Source organism: Cricetulus griseus, chromosome 3 (genome assembly GCF_003668045.3).
Source record: "Cricetulus griseus strain 17A/GY chromosome 3, alternate assembly CriGri-PICRH-1.0, whole genome shotgun sequence".
Lineage (NCBI taxonomy): Eukaryota > Metazoa > Chordata > Mammalia > Rodentia > Cricetidae > Cricetulus > Cricetulus griseus.
In genome coordinates, this window is record NC_048596.1 from 30149085 (window position 1) to 30169736 (window position 20652).

The 20652-nt window shown below is 36.9% G+C and overlaps 1 protein-coding gene across 2 annotated transcripts in view; it reads left to right on the forward strand.

Annotated features, from left to right (window-relative positions):
- The window catches only part of Prkg1 (protein kinase cGMP-dependent 1), a 1162521-nt gene that overhangs the window by 441784 nt on the left and 700085 nt on the right, over window positions 1-20652 (forward strand). For both annotated transcript variants that reach the window (XM_027406413.2, XM_027406412.2), the window contains exon 3: window positions 16770-16883. In XM_027406413.2, the coding sequence (XP_027262214.1) occupies window positions 16770-16883 (114 nt within the window). The remainder of the gene's footprint in view (window positions 1-16769; window positions 16884-20652) is intronic.

Sequence of the window (20652 nt, forward strand, 5' to 3'; positions counted from 1 at the left end):
TAGCTACTAGCCATGTGGAACATTTGAGCACATTGATAAATGGGTAGTGGAGGATGCTCTTCTATTTTATTTCTTGTTAATTTATGTAGTTTAAATAGCCATTCTGTTAAGTAACTCCTATAGCAGAGAGCACAAGAGGGAGTTAAAAAAAGAAAATTCTTTGGACACTGAGCAATGAAGACCTTGAAAGCAATTGTCATTCATGATTTTATGATACCCCACAAAACACATGTATGTTCACAGTTCAAATATGTCACACACATCACAAATGAACCAGGCAGGGTTTTCTTTCCAATGCTTTCTTTTAATACTGTTTCTGTTGATTATGTTAATGGAAATGAGACTTCGATAACTATAAGTTTAGCCTGTCAGAGGAATAGATACTGTAATTATCACATGATCGAAGAAAACATTTTCCAACCACTAGCACAGCTTGGTATAATATGTTATGTGTCCCCTTTAAGTTAACTATAGTAGAAACAGCAAAAGCAGATTTTGTCACAAGGGACATCTCATCAAGTAGTTAATTTGTAGAAAAATTTCATTTTTCCAATTTGAAAGAACAGATGGCCTATTCATTAAAATTCAAAAGTAGATAATTACTTGATTCCAATATTTTTTAGCAAAAGGACATTTTATAACATTATGTTTGGGGAAGACTCATAGGTCTTCAAATGTTTTGTGTGACTGGACACATAATTCACCAACTATAACTGCCTGCTCTGCTAACTGAATGAGCCAGTTAAAAATAGCCTCGTAACTCCATCCACATTGAAATATTCGCTTTAAAAAATTACTCATCTCTCTGAAGAAATGTCTTCCTATTAACCTCAAACCCCCATTCAAACATTCATCAGCAAACATTTGTCTCTCACTATCATGCTGAAGACTTGCAACTGGAGATGGATGTTTGGCAAGACTGCACCTGCTCGGAAGAAGGGTAGTCCAAATGGTGAATGCTGAATGATTGAAGTACCCTGGGTTTTCTTTCAACTTAATGGTATTCTACAACTTTTTCTCATTTAAGTAGTTCAATAAAGGTGGATATTTAGTCATGCATAACAGAGTGTTCATAAATCTGCATGGGTAGAGTCTGCTGTTGACAGTCCCTCACCTGCACAATAATGATCATTTTGAAATTCTCCAACCACTCAAGCTCAGAATTTAGTTCAGCAGAGGTGATTTTCGCTCTCCAAGATAATGCAAAATGAAGGAGAAAGAACTGATTTGCCAAATATCATTGGTTACTGGGAAGCTCAAGGGAAACTTACACGTCACTACCTCATCAGGAAAAATTTTTTATCTGCTTCTGTCTCATTTGTTTCTTGGTTAGAAGGTGTTTTCTGTAAGAAGACTTGAACATGGTGGGGTGGGTTTATGAGGACAACCTAGAGGAATGGTTTTCACCTTGTATGTTTGCATCAGGGGCTTTTGTTGTTCTGCTCTGCTTATGTCAGGCCAACTAGCCCAGGGGCTTTGGGGACTTCTCCCTCTGCCTCTCATGCCACCATATGCACACTGGGATTACTGACATGTGCCACTGCATCGGGGTTTATATGGGTGTTGGGGATCCAAACACAAATCTTCATGCTTGTGTGTCAAATGCTTTGCACACTGAGCCATCTCCTCAACCTTGTAACTGGCCTTCTACTGCAATCTATCCCAATGTCTTTCAAACTCAACAATGCTTTTCCTTAGGACTGTGAATGAGTTCATACCTGGGGAGCTGAAGATGTTGATCCATACTCATAATATTTATTAATAGTTGCCATGTAATCTTTTCTCAATGGTCAACAAAGAAGTGATAAAATGAGGGAGATTTTTTGTCTGTGCTATTGACTTCTTTGTGTGCTGAAAGCCTGCCTTTGACTGACTCATGCCAATAATATACTTTAAGAAAACAGGAATCCTGGGGATATCTGGACAGGTCCCAGGGAATTTATCATAAATGTGTTTCTCCTATATAAATCTAACCTCCCAGGCTTCTTCTGGACACCTTACTCTACAGCTCATCATACTCTGTTACTGCACATGGACCAAACCACTATTGAACCCTACTGCTTATATTTATGTGAAAATGATAAGGGGTTTATGACAGCGTGTTAATATCCTTTGATGCTGATGCTACAAAAAGTAGCACATATGGAGCAGATTTCATGAAACATCTAAAAATAAAAGACCAAAATAGAATCGCTGATCTAGAAATCTTTATTAACAAATAAGAATTAAGCTTAATTAAACCATCTAACCTAATAAGTTATGATAACACTCTTTTTGTTACAAAATTTCCCAGGTTGTTTAATCTTTTCACTAATGAAAAGTGGCTCTTTTTAGCATCTTGATTTTTGCTTGTCTTCCTGTGTGTGTGTGTATGTGTGTGTTGTGCAATATAGGTTAAATATTAGTATGTCAACGTTAATCTCCTATATCTGGCATAAGAATCTTCCAATTTTGCTGTGCCACTAAATGAATATATATGTGAGAAGTGTGGAGAACTGATACAAGCTTTTTTGCTTTGGTCTTACTAAACAGCTTTACTTTCTTTTTTTCCTTTCTCTCCATTTTTTATTTAAATTAGAAACAAGGGGAGTGAGGCCTTCCATATGGGGTCTTCAGAGTTTGTCATATCCTTTAGGATAGGGCCTAGGCCCACCCCCATGTGTCTAGGCTCAGGGAGTATCCCTCTATGTGGAATGGGCTCCCAAAGTCTACTCCTATGCTAGATATAAGTACTGACTACTACAAAAGGCCCCATAGATTTCCGAGGTCGCCTCACTGATGCCGCATTCATGGGGTTTGGGTCAGTCCCATGCTGGTTTCCTAGGTATCAGTCTGGGAACCAAAAGCTCCCCCTAGTTCAGGTCATCTGTTTCTATGGGTTTCACCAGCCTTGTATGGACCCCTTTGCTCATCACTCCTCCTTCTCTGCAACTGGATTACAGTTCAGTTCAGTGTTTAGCTGTGGGTGTCTGCTTCTACTTCCACCAGCTGCTGGGTGAAGGCTCTAGGATGGCATGTAAGTCAGTCATCAATCTCATTATGAGGGGAGGGCATTTAAGGTAGCCTCTCCTCTGTTGCTTAGTTAGTTGGTGTCATCATTGTAGATCTCCAGACATTTCCCTAGCGCCTGACTTCAAACAACTTTACTTTCATGTTATTATCCTGGAGGTTTCTGCTAGCCACTGACATCTTTTATGACTTTACACTTTTCCCACTGAGACATGAACCTCAAAGTCTGATAGGACAACATTAAAACTAAAGGCCCATGGCTTGTACAAGTTTTGATGATGTACAAGAGAATGTAGTTACTTAGCATTTAAACAAAATTGAAAACTCTACTATAATAGAAACCTTTATGGTATTATTTATTTTGGGAGTTTTAATGTATTAGAAACCTGAACTTTCTGATAACATCATTTATGTATTCTCACCCTGATGCTATGAGAAACATTATTGAATGGAAACACAAATTTAATGCAATATCTATCTATCATTAATTATACATTTCATTAACTTTAAGTGCAGAGGGTTTTACTTTTCATCTGTTAATAGTCACTACCTTGTCTTCCGTACAAGTTTCTTTCATTAAGTCTGCTTCTCTGCTTCTGTGGTAGCAAAGAAAACCAGTCCCCCAGATGAGAAATCCTTAAATTCTTGATGTGAGTCAGTTAATGAACAAAAACTTGGAAGAACTAAGACAAAAATCTGAGAAGTAATTCTACTAAAATTTGATTGAATCAAAAGATAAATTATTTAGGCCATTTTTAGGTAGGAACAAATTATTCATGGATACTCTGAGTTGTTAGGAATAATACCTTTCAGCAGAAATTAGTTCCTTAAATCCATTGTTGTTCAAGAAATTCACATCCTTGTGAATATTTTAAACCTGATGGTATTGCATTAAAAAATTATTACCATTTCTTTCTTTAGTAATTGAATGTGAAAGTTATTCACATAAATGTATAGAAGCCAGTTTTCCCAACACCTAAGCTAAATTTTAATATTTTCATTTACATGTCACATCTAATTTAAGTTTTACTTTTCCTAAGTAGTGTATCTATTTTGCTTGAATTTTTCTTCCTCACTACACTTGTGATAATGCAACAAAACATTCCCTTATCCCTTTTGACCACAGAAGTACTAATAATATTTTTTATTATAGAGAGGTAAAATTCATGATATCTAACTCTTATGAATTAATTCAGCTAACTAGGAAAACTGAAGTTTTTTGAAATCTGCTTTCTCAGACAAATTCTGGGTCATGAGTTAAATTTGCTAATCCCCTGGAAAGATTGTTCAAGAAGAGGCCCAAAGAAGTGATTTTTTTCTAAATAAATTTCTGTTAAAAAGGAGAACAAAGTCCAATGGAATGAATATATATATATATATATTATATATAATATAATATATATATATATATATATGAAAAACCTAAAGACAACATGAACCAATACATAGTTGTGGCTAACTCTTTCAACTTCGTGGAAGAGTTTTGTAGAAAGTAGAAAGTGTGATCCTCCAGGTCTGATCTCACAGTGCATTTAGGGAGTTGAGTAGCAACAGTGATGAATGGGAATGGGATACTGTGTTTTTTTTTTTTTTTAATGATGCTTCTGTACAGTGGCAAATCAAGTTAACCAGTGAAAATGCTGTGTGAAATGAACATTGGAGGATTATTCCATTAGCTGAGATTTCTTCAAGGATGAAGATGCCAAGGATGTCTTTGAAAACCTGATGATACCAGGTGTTGGTGGAGAACACCTTTAATCCCGGTACTTGGGAGGCAGAGGCAGGTGGATCTCTGTAAGTTCAAGGCCAGCCTGGTCTACAGAGGGAGTTCTAGGACAGGCTCCAAAACAATACAGAGAAACCCTGTCTCAAAAAAAATAAAATAAAATAAAGAAACCCTGATGCCTAGAGAGCTAGTATTGAAATATTTGCAAATGCTTTAAACAGAGTATTTTAGAATATATAAAGCAAACCAATTCCTTTGGCAATCAGTAGTAAAAAATATTTTCTGAATTGTGATTCACTAATTGAGGCTTATTTTTTTTTATCAAGTACATTAAGTAATAGGACATAACAATGTACCTAATAATGATCACAAATTTTCAATAGGGGGTATGAAGATACCCAGAATAATTGTCATATAGTAAGAAAATGTTTCTGTTTTGGGCATAGCAATTTCTGTTAAGTTAATGTGAATTATTACTATGAAATACTACATTTAGGTTAAAGGTTAGTAAAACCATCCTGTCCTTTTTCTTATCCATGTTCACAGATCCATGAATTATTTCAAGCTAAGTGCCTCCGAGCTAGGCTGTGAAGCCTGAATGAGAGGATGACAAGGATTCAGATTCAGCCTAATTTAGAAAAGATTCCAGCTCATGGGAACACTAGAAGATCTTTGCTAGCAATTAGAATTTGACTCCAGAAAACAGTTTAAACTTCCCAGCATGGGATTTTAAATCAGAATAATAGTCAGTGAATGGAGCCTGTTCTCTTTGAGAAACTGGGGAAGGAGCTGTATTCATTGCTGTTGGCAGAGGCTTAAACTAGATTTTCAGTCTAGGAATGCATGTTAACACATGGACGGAATCCAGCCACAGGAAGAAGGATTTGTGCCATCAGCCGCATGACTTAGCTAAAGGTGATCTGGGTACTCTTTTCCACAGAGAGAAGTAGGGAAAGTTTAGAAATTAATATGCGGGAGATAGAAGAGAGTTGGTGGAACGTGTTGATTCAGAAGAGATGTTGTTGAGGAAGTGTGAGAAGCCAAATCATCTCCAACTCATAAATTCTCATGAGGAAATTTATGAGTTGTGCACTAATCTTATCACTGAGCAATCACTATGAGCCTGTATTCAGTAATCACTGTTAACAACTTCATTGAGATAATTTACCACCATACCATCTGCCTCTTTAAAATATTCAATTCAATAATTCTTATAATATTTACAAATCTGTTTTTTCAGCACCAGATCTTCAGCAACTTAGTCTTTGCATCTCTCTAAAATATACTCTGACCATTTTGCATAAATGCAGTAACAATGCAATACATACTTTGTTTGTCGTTTTTCACTATGCTTCCAGGTTCATGCATATTATAACGTGTGTCAGTTTTTTTTTTAACTTACTATGACTGAATAACGTTTCCCATTTTGGTAAGCTCTTAATCGGTTAATGAAACTGCATGGTTTCATTCTCTTTGACTGCCTACTAAATAAGTGTTCATCGATTCTCTTTCACCTTCAGTTTTTGTTGTTGTAAACATTATTCTTAAATTACCATCTCAGGGGCAAGAGAGATGGATCAGCAGTTAAGGACACTTGGTGCCCCTTCGGATGACCTGGTTCAATTTTCAGCACCCAGTGCCCTCTTATGGCCTCTGTCAGCACCAGCACACATGTGGTATATGCGCAGACAAGGGTGCATACACATAAGTAAAAATCAAAATAACCCTTAAAAATCATGTTGATTTTATTCTGCCTACAGTGGCACTAAAGATAAAAATGTATATATATTTTTAATGTGTAACAGCTTCCCAGCCTAGTCCTTTGACTTCCAGTCCAGCAACCTCTGATCAGAACAAGTTCAAAGACTGTCCTTTTTGTGTTTTTGTAGATATTCAGAGCATTTTGAAATGTGTAGTTACTCTTGTTTTTATCTGTTCCCTTAAGAAATGTGAGTGTGGATACACATCTGTTATGTGTTCTGGGGAATCCTATTCATGTGTAGAGGGGAAAAATGTGTATATCACTTCAAATACAGCTATTGTAGGTTGTCAAATATAAACTCCCGTGGCAGGAAACACATTTTAGCACTGTGAGATTTATAGTACAGTAATGGTACATATATGTTTTTGGTAAATGGAAAGAGGGATTGGCACTGCCAGGTGTTTTTCTTGTTCTGGGCTGTGTAAATAATATGAAAATGCAGCCTTTAAGCTCAAGTATAAGAATGATTACAGTGGGGGGTCACTAATACTCAGTATTTATCTATAAGGGTTTACTATTCCCCAGCTCTTCAGAACCACATACCAGAAACTGCTTACTTACTTCCTCACCTGGTGTGTATGTTTACATGAAGGCTTTGACATACCTAAACCTTCACCTAAATTCATGCATTCATCCTGTAGAGTTGTGGTTATGATCTCTATTGCACTGAAGCAGAACTCTAGAGCAGAGAGATCCAGTGTATCCAAAACTACTGAGCCCTGGAACATCAGCTTAGAACTTCAGCCTTCAAAACTGTCCCCTTTTCTTTTGCCTCATGGGAGCCAGTATAAATCTAAGTGAAGTGTCAAATGGATTCAGGAAAAAACAGAAATAATCCAAGTGAAGAAACATCACTTGAGACATAGCCTTGAAACTGAGAGAGAAAATTAGATTAAGTACCCAGTTGACATTCTGTGAGAAGGCAAACACCTTCTCCTAAAATGGCTGAAAATTCCCAAGTCCACATCATTGCATAATTACTTGACAGCCCCACAACTCCTGTTGCCATAAGTTTCTCTCACATTTTGACTCTTCTAGTGTTTACTGATCCGGAGCAATGGATCTTCCTACCAGCTTTAACCTTTCCTCAAAAGTTTCCTGTTACTATGAAGCCAACTACTAAGAGCTGGAGAAAGGAGAATTACATTTCTTCTGGCAACAAGCAATTGGTTGTTCAATGGTCACTCATCTTTTAGAAAGTCCTTGAGTGCAATAGGTTTAAAGAGACATCTGGCACTTGGGAAATGTCCAGAGATCTACAAGGATGGCACCAATTAACAATCTAAGCAATAATGGAGAGGCTACCTTAAATGCCCTTCCCTAACAATGAGATTGATGGCTACCTTGTATGCCATCCTAGAGCCTTCATCCAGTAGCTGATGGAAGCAGAAGCAGAGATCCACAGCTAAGCACTGAACTGAACTCCAAGAATCCAGTTGCAGAGAGTAGGAGTGATGAGCAAAGGGGTCAAGACCAGGCTGGTGAAACCCACAGAGACAGATTACCTGTACAAGGGGGAGCTCATGGACCCCAGACTGATAGCTGGGAAACCAGCATAGGACTGATCCATACCTCCTGAATGTGGGTGTCAGTGAGGAGGCCTGGGCAATCTGTGGGGCCTTTTGTAGTAGAACAGTATTTATCCCCAGCATACAAATGGACTTTGGGAGCCCATTCCACATAGAGGGATACTCTCCCAGCCTAGACACATGGGGGGAGGGTTTAGGCCCTACTCCAAATGATATGACAGACTTTGAAGATTCCCCCATGGAAGGCCTCAGTCTCCCTGGGGAGCAGAAAGGGGATGGGATAGGGGATTAGTGGGGGGGGGGCAGTGGAGGAGGGGAGGGAGAGGAAACTGGGATTGATATGTAAAACAAGCTTGTTTCTAATTTAAGTAAAAATAGAAAATAAAAAGTCCTCCAGCTTATGCAGTGTGACTTTCTGTTAGCCTTGGATGTTAGCTTCTTACATGTCCCCTTGTTCTCTTCACTGTCTCTGTTTACTTCTGTCATTGAGGAGTCTTAACTGTCACCCTGGTCTTCCTCTTTAGAACTACTTCAAAGTATGTTTGTTTTTCTTTCTTGGTTTTTAACTTAAATATAGGAAATTTCTCTTGAAAAATTACTGTTAACTTACTGGTTTTTTTAATCTTAGAGAATGTATCATCTAGTTCAGCTCTTGTAATCCTACAATATAACATAGTACTGTGTGAACTCTCTAGTGAGATAATTCAGGCATCATGAGTTAGATAACCTCATATCCCATAGCCAGTCAGTATGCCAGGATGAAATGCTCAAGTATGTTTGTAAAACAAATGATGCCACCCTAACTTTAGTATTATAGTTTTATGAAACTTCTTTAGAAATATCTGGGATTATTTTCTTTTTGCTTTTTCAGGTGATACATGATAAGAAGACTTATTTAGCAAAGTATCATTATGGCTTCATTCAATGGTGTCAATCTTGTTGCCCAACGTTGCATAAAACCTTGTGCTATTATTTCATTTGACTTGTAATTTGTGTCTGGTGAAGGTTAAAATGACTTTCAATGAAAATCAAACTTTTCCCCACAAATGTAGAGGATTTATTCATTCATGTGTGTACTTTATTTTGGGCTTCCTCAATACCATCACAACTCACAACCACCATTGACATTTTGGGCTGAATTAGCAGGATGCTGTACTGTGCATTACAGGATTCTCAAAAGCATCATTGGTATCTGTGCAGGATATCACTCCAGTTATGACAACTCAAAATGTCCCCAGTCTTGGACATATATTCCTTGAGAGGTAAAAAATGCCCCCATTAGGAACATTGCATTGAATCACAAATTCTTGAAAGGTAAATTAAAATGAAAAACAAATGAATATCATATGACTATGTCAAAATCTGACAATGGTAGTGTCCTTGTCATTTTTCTGTCTGTAAAGAACTAAAGAAATAGTTGTTTATTGATTTCCCTCTTCCATGAATATATAATATATATGTTATGCAGGATCATGTGCCTGTGTCTGCATTTGTGGAAGCCATAGAAACATGCTGGTTGTCTTCCTTTATCTCTTGTCACCTCATTTTTTGAGACAAAGTCCTCAATGAATCTAAAGCTTATCAATGAGGCTAGACTGGCTAGCCAATAAGGCCCCCTGGTCTTCCTGTCCTCCCAGTGTTGGGATGATAGGCATGTGCTACCTTGCTTGGCTGTTAGTGGGTGTACAAGACCTAACTCATGTCTTCATGTTTGTACAGCAAGCACTTTATTTCCTAATCCATCTCCCCAGGCCTCTGTTCGGTGTTGACTGATTGAAGATGCCCATGTATTATAGAAACAATGGGACAAGACTGTGTTGTCCATTGCTGGAATCTGGTTTAATAAACTAATTGAATTGAGAAAATCCTCTTGTCCAACTCTGAGTTCAAGAATGAATATTCTATTCCCCCTTGCTTCCCTTTGTGTGCACATCTTTCCTCTTGCCTGTCTTTAGTTTTCCTCATGGCTAGAAGTTAAAAATCACAACCATTTATCTTGAGTTCTCTGTGTATTTTGCTAGGATTTCAAAGCATAATGTGTAGAAAAACCATAATCTTGATCCTGGGGAAGAACATTCTAGACTTTGTCTATGACCAGGTACATGACTGACCCATCTGTAATAGGTCCAGAAATTTTCTTTCACTTACATGTCTCTGTGGACAGAAATTCTGCAATACCAGATTGCTCAGACAGCACTCTGTAGCCACCTATCCAAATTGCTCAAATGTCAGTCAGTTTCCCACGGGGTGGGGCATGTTTATGTGCCACATGATGCTGGAATTGGAAACAAAACAAGCAGAATAGAAATGGGGTTCAGATACCTTGGAGTGTGCCTTCCCTGTCTGCACTTTTAACTACTTTAAGTTCTGCAGAGCTCATGTATGTTTCTGATTCTGAAACTAATGATTGTTGTGGTTATTGTATTTTGGATGCAATATATTTGAAATATCTTATAACTTAGCACAATAAAAAGTAAGTCAAATATATTTATTGTAGTTGAGACTAGGTAGGAACTCAGATTTGCCCAACTGAAGTAGCAAAAGCAGAAGTCTTCCTGTGTGGAACCCCAGTCTCTGCAAGCCTCTCATGCTTTAAGTGAGCTTCTGTTACACTGGATAATGAGCACTGTTTATGCTTCCTTTAAGGAGCATGACTATGAGATAGCCCAGTGATTAAGAGCACATGATGCTTCTGAAGAAGACCTCTACTTGGTTCCCAGTACCCACACAGAAGCTCACGACTGTCAATCACTCTAGTTCCAAGGAATCGTCTGCTGCTTGACCATAGGCTCTATGGTCAACAAGCACACACATGTTTCTCACTTGTTGGCAAAACACTCATACACAAAAAATAAAAACAAATCTTAAATGTATATTGCTATGATATATTAAGAGGGCCCTTGAATGGCAGGCTTTGTCATAATAATACTCTATGAACTTTAATGGTTATAGAAACCATGAATGCAAAAATACCTTAAGAAAACTTTGGTGTGTATGTGTGTCTAATGAGACACTGATTAGAAATATAGAATTGACTAGTGATTTAAAACAAACTTTGAAAGAAATATATAATACTGAATTGAAACAAAGCAGCTTCACACAGACATTTATTCAGTGGCAAAACCAAGGCTTTATAAATCATCAAGTTTAATCTCTTGAAGGGAGAACATGTCATTTAAGGATCAGGAATTGAGATCCAGGGAAACCACATTTATTGGGATGGCAAAGCAATCTTGAACAGGTACCAGATAGGTTCTGATACCCTGCCATGCCTTCCCTCATAACAAACTCACCTCTTACTGGAAAAGCTCTCTCTGTTTTTTACTTGTCGTGGATTAAGGAAGATGTGAATGCCAAGTACAGAGAGAAGCCAGGTTTCTGTGTTCTGTTCCTGGGAAGTGTATGGCTTCTCCTTCTACTAAGCCCTATGACTGCCTTGTCACTTCCCCCAGTGATAGCACCTCTGATCTAAAATGACCCTACAAGTTAGGGCTGAAAGAATCTTTAACTGATTGTGCAAGAAGACCAGATATGAACTCCTCTCCCAGAAGAATTTGTATCTGTGCTGATGGCAACACAGCTTAAACACCAGAATGTTGAAAGGTCTAGTAACTACAGAAATCTTTATCAGAAAACAAGTATCTTGTAGCTACAGCCTTTAGCTTACAAAATCATTAAGTGCACACTAAAATGTTTGGGAAGGAAGAAGGGAGGTGTGGTCTAAATGGGAACTTCGATATAATACCTGTTTTATTTTAATGGCCAAAGAAGCTGTCCTCAATGTGCCAACCAAGATTGCTGTAACTGAGCAGTGTTCATAATCAGGTTGTGAACAGCCATTCTCTTCTGGCTGGCAGTAATAAATCGCTAAGCTAATTCTACTTATCATGAGAATCCTTATGGCTCAAAACCCTACAGTAGGAAAAAACCCAGGATAAACAAAAGCAGGGGATTTGGCGTCTCTTTATAAATTCAGTTTCTTTCTTTCTTTATTTATTGACACTCCCGATTCTTATGAAACATAGACAAAAGCATAGATGCTTCCTAATAGCTCTCTTAGCACTTTGAGTCTCCCCAGGGTCATGCACATAGAAGGGTGCCAAAAGCAGAAGGCAAATCAATTGCAGCTACAGTGTCAGGCTTAGGATACATGACTCAGCCTGTTTCAGATCACAAATAGGCATCTAAAGTAGAATCAAAAATGTATTCAACATTCTGTGATACAGCTGTCAATTATTCATGGTGGTGGCAGGAATAAGAAAAAATGAAACCATAAATAACATTGAACATGTTTTCACCCACCAGTTTTAACCTCTTATTTCAAGCAAAACATGTTCACAATTTAGGAAAATCCAAATGACTAGTATGGTTTTTTTGTATATCATATGATGACCAGAGGACAGTGAAACCAATAGCAAGAGAGTATCATGTTATGAAAAAATGAAATAAAAGAGAAGGAGCAAAGTAGAGTGCTAAAATTAGCTAGATATTTTAGGTTTATTGGTAAATACTGATAATCTGTAGGAACTCATGGGATTAGTCAAAGGGAAGGAACATTTTGAATATTATAGAACATTACTAAGTAGTCTGAAAAATTACATTTCTGCTACTCTTTAAGAAGTCTGGTTTGAAATTTAAAATATTTGAGAGTCAAATTAAAGTATTAAAATAGTTATGAATAAATGATGATTAATTTCATCCTTGTTTTAAAAGAAATAGAAGTTATATTCATTATGGTTGACCTAAAGGGAACTCACCAAGATGAATCATTGAATTTATTTAAAATATTGTAATACTATAGAACTTCCAGAGCAGACCATTCTATGTTTAAAAATCATAATAATGAAGAGCTTTCAGGGCAGACCATTCTACATTTGGTAAAAGCACCTTACTCTTGCCTCCATACCAAAATCATCACTCATAGACTTCACTACTGTCAGCTTAACCTGCTCTCAGAGGTGGCCACTGAGTAGAATAGAAAGAGAAATAAATCCATGAATGAGTAGGTCTAAGTCAGCAGTTCTCAGCCTGTGGGTGTTGAGATCCCTTTAAAGGTCAAATAACTCTTCCATAGGGGTCACCTAAGACCATTTGTATATCAGATATTTACATTATGATTCAGAACAGTAGCAAAATTGCAGTTATGAAGTAGCAACAAAAAATAATCTCATAACTCCCCAATACTTTAGAACAAGCTGGTTATTTGGGAGTAGGAACTCTTAGGTATATAGAGTTAGTTCAGATATGCAAATGATGTGCTCAGATAGGAAAATATCTCAAGTTGATAACTGGTAGACACTGAAAGATGGCTCACTTAGTGTTCATAAGTGAATATACAGTCCATTCTTGAAAACCACTTTTAAATGCACAGTTGCTTCTGGCTTTACTTAAGATTGGTATGAAATCTAATAAGTAAACTTAACCAATTCCTTACCAATAACTCATTTTTCTTAGTTATTAGAAACTAAGATATCTCTCCATGCCTTTGAAAGAGCTCTCCTTCATGCCATGTGCATGTCTCTGTCATATGAGTCTATGATCTGTCCCTCCTCTTTGTTAATTATTCTCATTCTCACAACAGGTATGAAACAAAAGAAGCAGCCAAACTGTGATTCAGGGTAATAAGTTATAATCATTTTCTTTTTCTAATTTAATTATGCCTGTCCATTAAACTATAACACCACCAACAAGAACCTGTGCTTTAAGCCAGGTGGGACATGGGGACCTATGCCTCTATTTCCAGTGCTCTGAAGGTAGAGGAAGAAAGATCTGGAGTTCAAGACCATCCTCTGCTACATAGAAGTTTGAGGTTATCTAGGGCTGCATGAGACCCTGTCACAAACACAAAAGCAATACAAAAGAAAGTGTAATATATCATATGACATCAGATCCCTTATACTTCTTCGGTATTTGTGACCTTACTGACTGTCCAGTATTTAAATTAGCCTGGGAAAGATAGATCCAAACTAGTATTTATCAAGTATAATACCGAATAGTTTATTTTAACATTCTAATTAATAAGGAATACAAATGTCTGTTGCCAACATCAGCTATTAATATATAAATGAATTATTAGCACATGTATAATTTATACCTATTTTTCAACAAAAGTTCAGTTAGATGTAAGAAAATTATGCAAATAAGATTAGGAAAATAAAACTGAGTGTGGTGGTACATACCTTTAATCCTACTACTCAGGAGGCAGAAGTAGGCAGACCTCTGTGAATTCAAAACCAGTCTGGTCTACACAGTGAGATTCTGTATAAAAAAGATGAAGAAAATAATTTGGAGATAGAAATTGATTTGTGCATACATTTCAAACCTTAGAGTCGCACAGTTTTCAGGGGAGGAGCTTTCTGAAGGTCATAAAAATTGAAGGGATAATCACTTACAAGAATAGTTGTTCATACATTTAAGTAGATATGGGTTATATGAATATGGTTTGTCTAGAAGGGAAGGATGTCTACAGGACCAGGTGTAATGCTCATAATGGTAGTTGGATACTTTCAACTTATTATACGAATCATCATCTAGGTTTCCTAAGTTAGGTTTGATGCCATAGGTCCAAGGATTTACTTGAAGAAATCTCCACTTCAAACAACAGCCCTAATGTTGATTCTTGTCTTTTATTGGGATGGTATTGCTAGAGATAGTCTGAACAACAGTGAATGTAGAAAAGTCCAAGGGCTGGGCAGTCTCCCGTTTTCCCAGGTGAATCAGTGATTTTCTTGGGTTTCTATTTTCTTCTTTGGGTCTGATACAGATTTGAGCTGGAATGTTTTCTCCTCACCACCTTTACCCCTCATTGGATAAATCTAAAAACAAATTATTTGATTAAAACAGAAAACCTGTTCCTTAAGTAGCTGATTATAATATTGGAATATATTGTAAATAATTCTTACTTCTATTTAAATAATAAACAAACATGATGAAAATTACATCAGCAATAAGAGCAGACATGTATTAGACATTTATTGCAGGGTTAAGGATTTTGTTTTTCCTTGTCTTATTTAAATGTAAAAATTATTGAATGAGATAGATATCGTGGCAATATTGATTTTACTAATGAAGAAAGTAAACTACTGAAAAGCTAAGCAACTTTACCAAATGACATAGGACTGGTAATGAACAGCTAAGAAAAATAAGTTCCTAGTCTGACTTCAGACAATGTATTAATTTCACCATGCTATAATCTGCTCTGTCTCACTCTGGAGTGTCACATGAAATTTCTAGGGAATAAATCTATCACTAAAAAAATTGAGGATGCTATAATTATGAATAGATAAGTTCCCTGGGCTGGTTTTGATGTAGTTTGAAAGAGGGTGTTCCCTTGCTATAGTCAGTAAGTGAGCATGAGTAAGCTATAGAATGTTTGATCTGAGCAGTTCCAAACCTATGGAATCATCAGATTTGCTCATTCATAGCTTACTTATACAGAGTAATGCAGTTCCAGTATGGTGAGTAGATTCTGTATTTTATCTCAGTTATCCTCGAATCCCCTACCCACAGATACTGTTCAGATAGGGAGGCTCAGAGGGAATATGCTCTACAGGCAAAATGGGGCCTCACAGATGCATAGTTAAAACGCCTTTAATGTTTAAGACTTATTTCTCAACAAGTGTATGAAAGTAAGTCAGAATTTTTTAAATGAGTATTTAGATTAAAATCAATTGATTTAAAAGCGGGAATGAATTTATTCTCAACACTTAAAAAAAAAAAAAAAGGAGCTTTTACAGAAACAGGCACACAAAGAGGCAGCTCTGATGCTGGCGCATGGGGCCCGAAGTTAAGGCAACACTGGGAATGACCAATCATGGCTACGTTCTTTTGCCAGTAGAAAGGATTTTTTGGTTTTTTGTTTGTTGTTTTTGGGGTTTTTTTTCTACCATAGAGATTGGGAAAATAGCAAAAGTAGAGGATTATCTCTAGAATAGAGTGTGTTGCTTTTTATTTCTCCTCTGGCTGTATTGGGTGATGGAAATTTTAGGCTACACAGCTATGACTTTTTAAAATTAGTATTTCCCCCATGAATAGTTCTTGCCTTCCCTGTTTGTGAACAGCAATTTGTACCCAGTGTATAGTGTTTCCTTAGCTTTTTCCTTCTTTAGCATTTTATTTTCCTAGCCGATTGTAGAGCATAAACAGTCCTTGTGCTTTACCGCTGCTTTTTTTTTTTTTTTTTTTTTTTTTTTTCTGACTGATAGTCAACTTCACAGGCTAGGAAGCATAGAAACGGTTTGCCTTAGCTGATAGGATGTTTCCAAATAAAAAGTACCCAAAGCTGCAATTAAATAATGCCCAAGGGTCAGAGTAATTTCTCTCTTTATAATAACTGCCTTTCTCAAAATGAGAATTTTCAAGTCTGAAGCATGCTGTAGAAAATGTGCCCACTTACTCGAATTTCCTTTTGGATGTAAAGTAATGTTAAAATTGGAATTATTGTGGTTTGCTAAAATTGCATGTGGAGTAGTTTCATATGCTCATGTTTTGGTCCCCATCTTTTCCCAGCCTTTTCTTTGAATCACACTCCAAATCTGTCGGTGAAGAATTTAAGAGATGAGATTCTTAACACACATATTTAATTGCATTTCTCATATGATTCTTTGGGGAAAACTTGGTTGGAATTGGTTCACTGATGCATTTTTTTAAACAACATCAATATTCTTCATGTCATAATGAAGATGCAACAAATGAAATAGCATGGGAGAGAATTAAGATAACATGTCTTCCCTTCTTCTTTCAGATGGGAAGGTTGAAGTTACAAAAGAAGGTGTGAAGCTGTGCACCATGGGTCCAGGAAAAGTGTTTGGGGAACTGGCTATTCTTTACAACTGTACCCGGACAGCGACTGTCAAGAGTAAGGCTCATTTCCCTTTTCTTTCCACATGCCTTCAGGGTCTTCTTTCTCTTGGCCTGTGCAGTATTGGATTAATGATGATTGGTTGAATCTGTGTCATTTGTTAGTCTATACTCAAATGTTTGCTCTTCGATAGGTTTGACACGTGTTCACTGATGACAGGGTGATTGTTGATAGTACATGGCATGGGATAATTATTGTTCTCATTAAAATTCTTACGGTAGAACATTTTAAAAGGTATAATTTTTTAATTAAAATCTACAAGGAGAAATGCCTTTCTTTTCTTCCTACCAGTAGAGCCTTGGGATGATATTCTAGAACATTTCCAAGCCTATTTTAGATTATATGAGCCATATGAATCCTACATGTTGATTCTGTGATTCAGAAAAAGTGAGGCAAGAAGTGTCCTTTGCCTCATGCAAACATCCCTGAATAAAATACATCCTGGATTCTATGACTGGATCTGAGTGTATTTTCGTCTTCAGCTGCTCATCAAGTTGTACATTGTAGCAGTTGTTCTTTTCTCTGATTGAGCTTATTTTAAATCGTGCAATAAAGCAGCTTGTTTTCCTGATTTTACATGTATGTGTAGATGTGATTTCCCTGGAAATGTTGGGTGTTCAGCAGGAGCAGCTGCAGCAGTTAGAGGAAAATTAGTATTTTTAGGAAAATATCTTCCTGTGTAAAGATATCAGGTTGGTATAACAAATAGAGCTGAATTCAAAGCCGACAGTGGGAGTCCAGTGTCTTTAGGCAGGTGTGTGTGACACATTATCCCATAGATGATGCCAATAGAAATTATGATGAGTAGATGTTGTTTAAAAAAAAAACTTCAGCAAAAAGACAATTTATCAATACCAATTAGTATTATTTGAATGCCAATGAGTGGTTTGTGTATTTTCCCCCAAGAACAATCTGTGGTTGGCAACATGCCACACAGGCACTGGTTGTAAGGTACTCAAGAATGCATGGCCACCTCAAGTCCCAGATACAGATAACATGGCTTTCAGTGAGGGAGTGACCTTTCTCCCAAAATGCCACAGCAACAGCCTCTGAACTGGGGCTCATTCAGGATGGGTCCTTCTTGGCACCTAATTCCAGATCTTAGAGAGGGGATCCTTCGATTGATTAAGTACTGCCATGCTTTCCTTTCATGCTATCATTTATTTCCAGGACTCAAAAAATAGAGAGCCATGGAAACACAGGAGAGTCTGTGCAATGTTAACTCCCTAATAAAAAGCCTATGGTGGGAAAAGAGCAGCTAGGGCTCCATTAAGCAAAACAGATCTTACGATTATGTTTTTGCTTTTGTAAGAAACATATTTTTAAGGTAAACAAAGGGCCAGAAGAGCACATTTCTGTTAATATATGTTTTTCTTAGAATTGTGAATAATTCAACTTTGTATACTAATACTCATTGAATCTAATTGGAACTACAAATTTCCAAAGGTTAATATATGGTAATCACACCATACTTCATCATATGAACTATTGAATTGGAACATTGGAAGAAATATTTTAAATGACTGGTTTGTTTAAATGGATTTAGAGCTAATATTTTTTTCAAGATAGGGTTTCTTTGTGTAGCTTTGGAGCCTATCCTGGCACTCGAACTGTAGACCAGACTTCCTTCGAACTCACAAAGATCGGCCTGTCTCTGCCTACTCAGCGCTGGGATTAAAGGCGTGTGCCACTAACACCTGGATGAGCTAATTATTTTTATGAGATGAGTACTTTGCTTCATAAAGATCAGTGGTCATACGCAGGCTCTATAAAATGGAGTGTGTCTTCACTACCTGATATATACTCATGTTTGATAAATTTAGTTAGGCACTATGCATCTGAATTAGTAAGAACAAGCTGAATGTTGGAAGCAACGTATAATCCTGTTTCCCCATCAAAATACTCCACGCCAAGGGAAATGAGTGATGGCATCATTTTTTCTTGAACATAAACAGAATCACACAAGTGTATGCCTATGTGCATATGTGTGCATTTCATGGTGCCCGCTTAAGGCTTGGAAGTTGCATGAAGACATGAGTCTTGAGCTTATGGTGTGACAAGGTATCTCTATATTTGCAGTTATAAAGGCTATGGACATAAGTATGGAATATTGCTTATGAAGAACTATTTCTTCTAACTGTTGCATAAGAGCTGTAAGGTACAAATAATGGTTGTTTATTGCTCAAAACTGTTTGTCTTGTCCCCTCCTATCCAAGGAGATTGTACACATGACTGTGGGCCTTAAGTACTAGTTTTTCTCTGAAAGTAAATGGACAGACTTTATAATTTATATTATATTTATATTATATTATATTAATTTATATATTATATTATATTATATTATATTATATATATTATTTATATTATATAATTTATATTATAATTTATATTATGTTATATTTATAATTTATATTTAAACACTTTATGATTCATATTAGAATCCACCATGGATATTATTTGTAAACAGTGACAACAGAATAAAACACCAAAGACTATTACTCTTCCCATGTGAAATTTTAAAATATCTTTAAACATATTTACCTTCGTAGGTCCAATACTTTCTTGGGATTCAGTATTGTTTGATAGCTCACTTCCTAACCATCATCTTGCAAATGGTGACTATTGAGTATAGTCATGTTTGAGTTCCAGACTAAACTTGTGCATAACAGTTTACATCTGAGGAGAATGTCCTTCCTATATAATTAGTATGCCCATTTATACCTTTTCCTTTCTTAGTTTTCAGGCCTGTTCTGTCGTCTTCTTCTATAATTGAAAATATTAATGGCTTCTCTTTCTTCCTTCTCAGGCTGACTGAAAATTGTCTATGCTTTAAAGAATTATACAGTCTCAGAATAGTGACTCAATTTTAGGAGGCTTGCAATTAACATGAGTTAATCTTCTTTCATGATAGTACATTTTAAAGTTTTTATCAGAACATGAGTAAATTCCATCAACTCCTGATAGTGAAGGTGATCATAGACCTTTTCATATCTGAAATATTTTAAAATTCCTTAGCAAAGCTCTAGATTGGCCCAAAATGCTACAAAAGATGTTCCTTTATGGTGATCTAGCTGAAAGAAGCAATGTGGTAGCTTGAAGCAAACTCTTGTGTATTTCCCCCTTCCGTTAGCTCTTTGTGTTTTTAACTTTTATTGATTCTCTGTAGATTTTACATCATGCATTCTGATCCCACTTACCTCCCTGGCCCCTAACATATGCCCTCTACCCTTGCAACCTCCTCTCAAATAAGCAGAACCAAATTTAAAAGAAAAAGCGAAAACAAAACCAAAGAAACAGAGAGAGACAGAGACAGAAAAAAGAATCTTGTCACGGAAGCTGTAGTGTGGCCTGTTGAGACACACAGTTTACCCTTTAGTATATTTATCTTTGTTTGCAAGTTGCCAGAGTCATTGATCTGGCTCAAGGTCTCTGGCTTCTGCTGCACCACTGCCACCTGTAATGAGTTTGCGCTGGGGCTCCTCTTAGATAATCCTTTTGCTGTCCTGTGCTGTGGTGATCCTGCTGTTTTAGATCTGTAGATTCATACCCTTTACCTACTCCACAGTTCATAGATTTGGTGGATGTTGGGGTGGGCCAACTCATAGCCCTAGTTCTGGGCCTGAGTCATAGCTGGGATGGTCAGCCCACCAGCTTTCATTCATTGTCATTACCCAGGCTCACCCAATGAATGCAGCCTGCAAGTAGCAGGGCCAGTTCTCTTGTTCCTAGGTTCCCACACTCACACCACCAGGGCCAGCTCTATTGT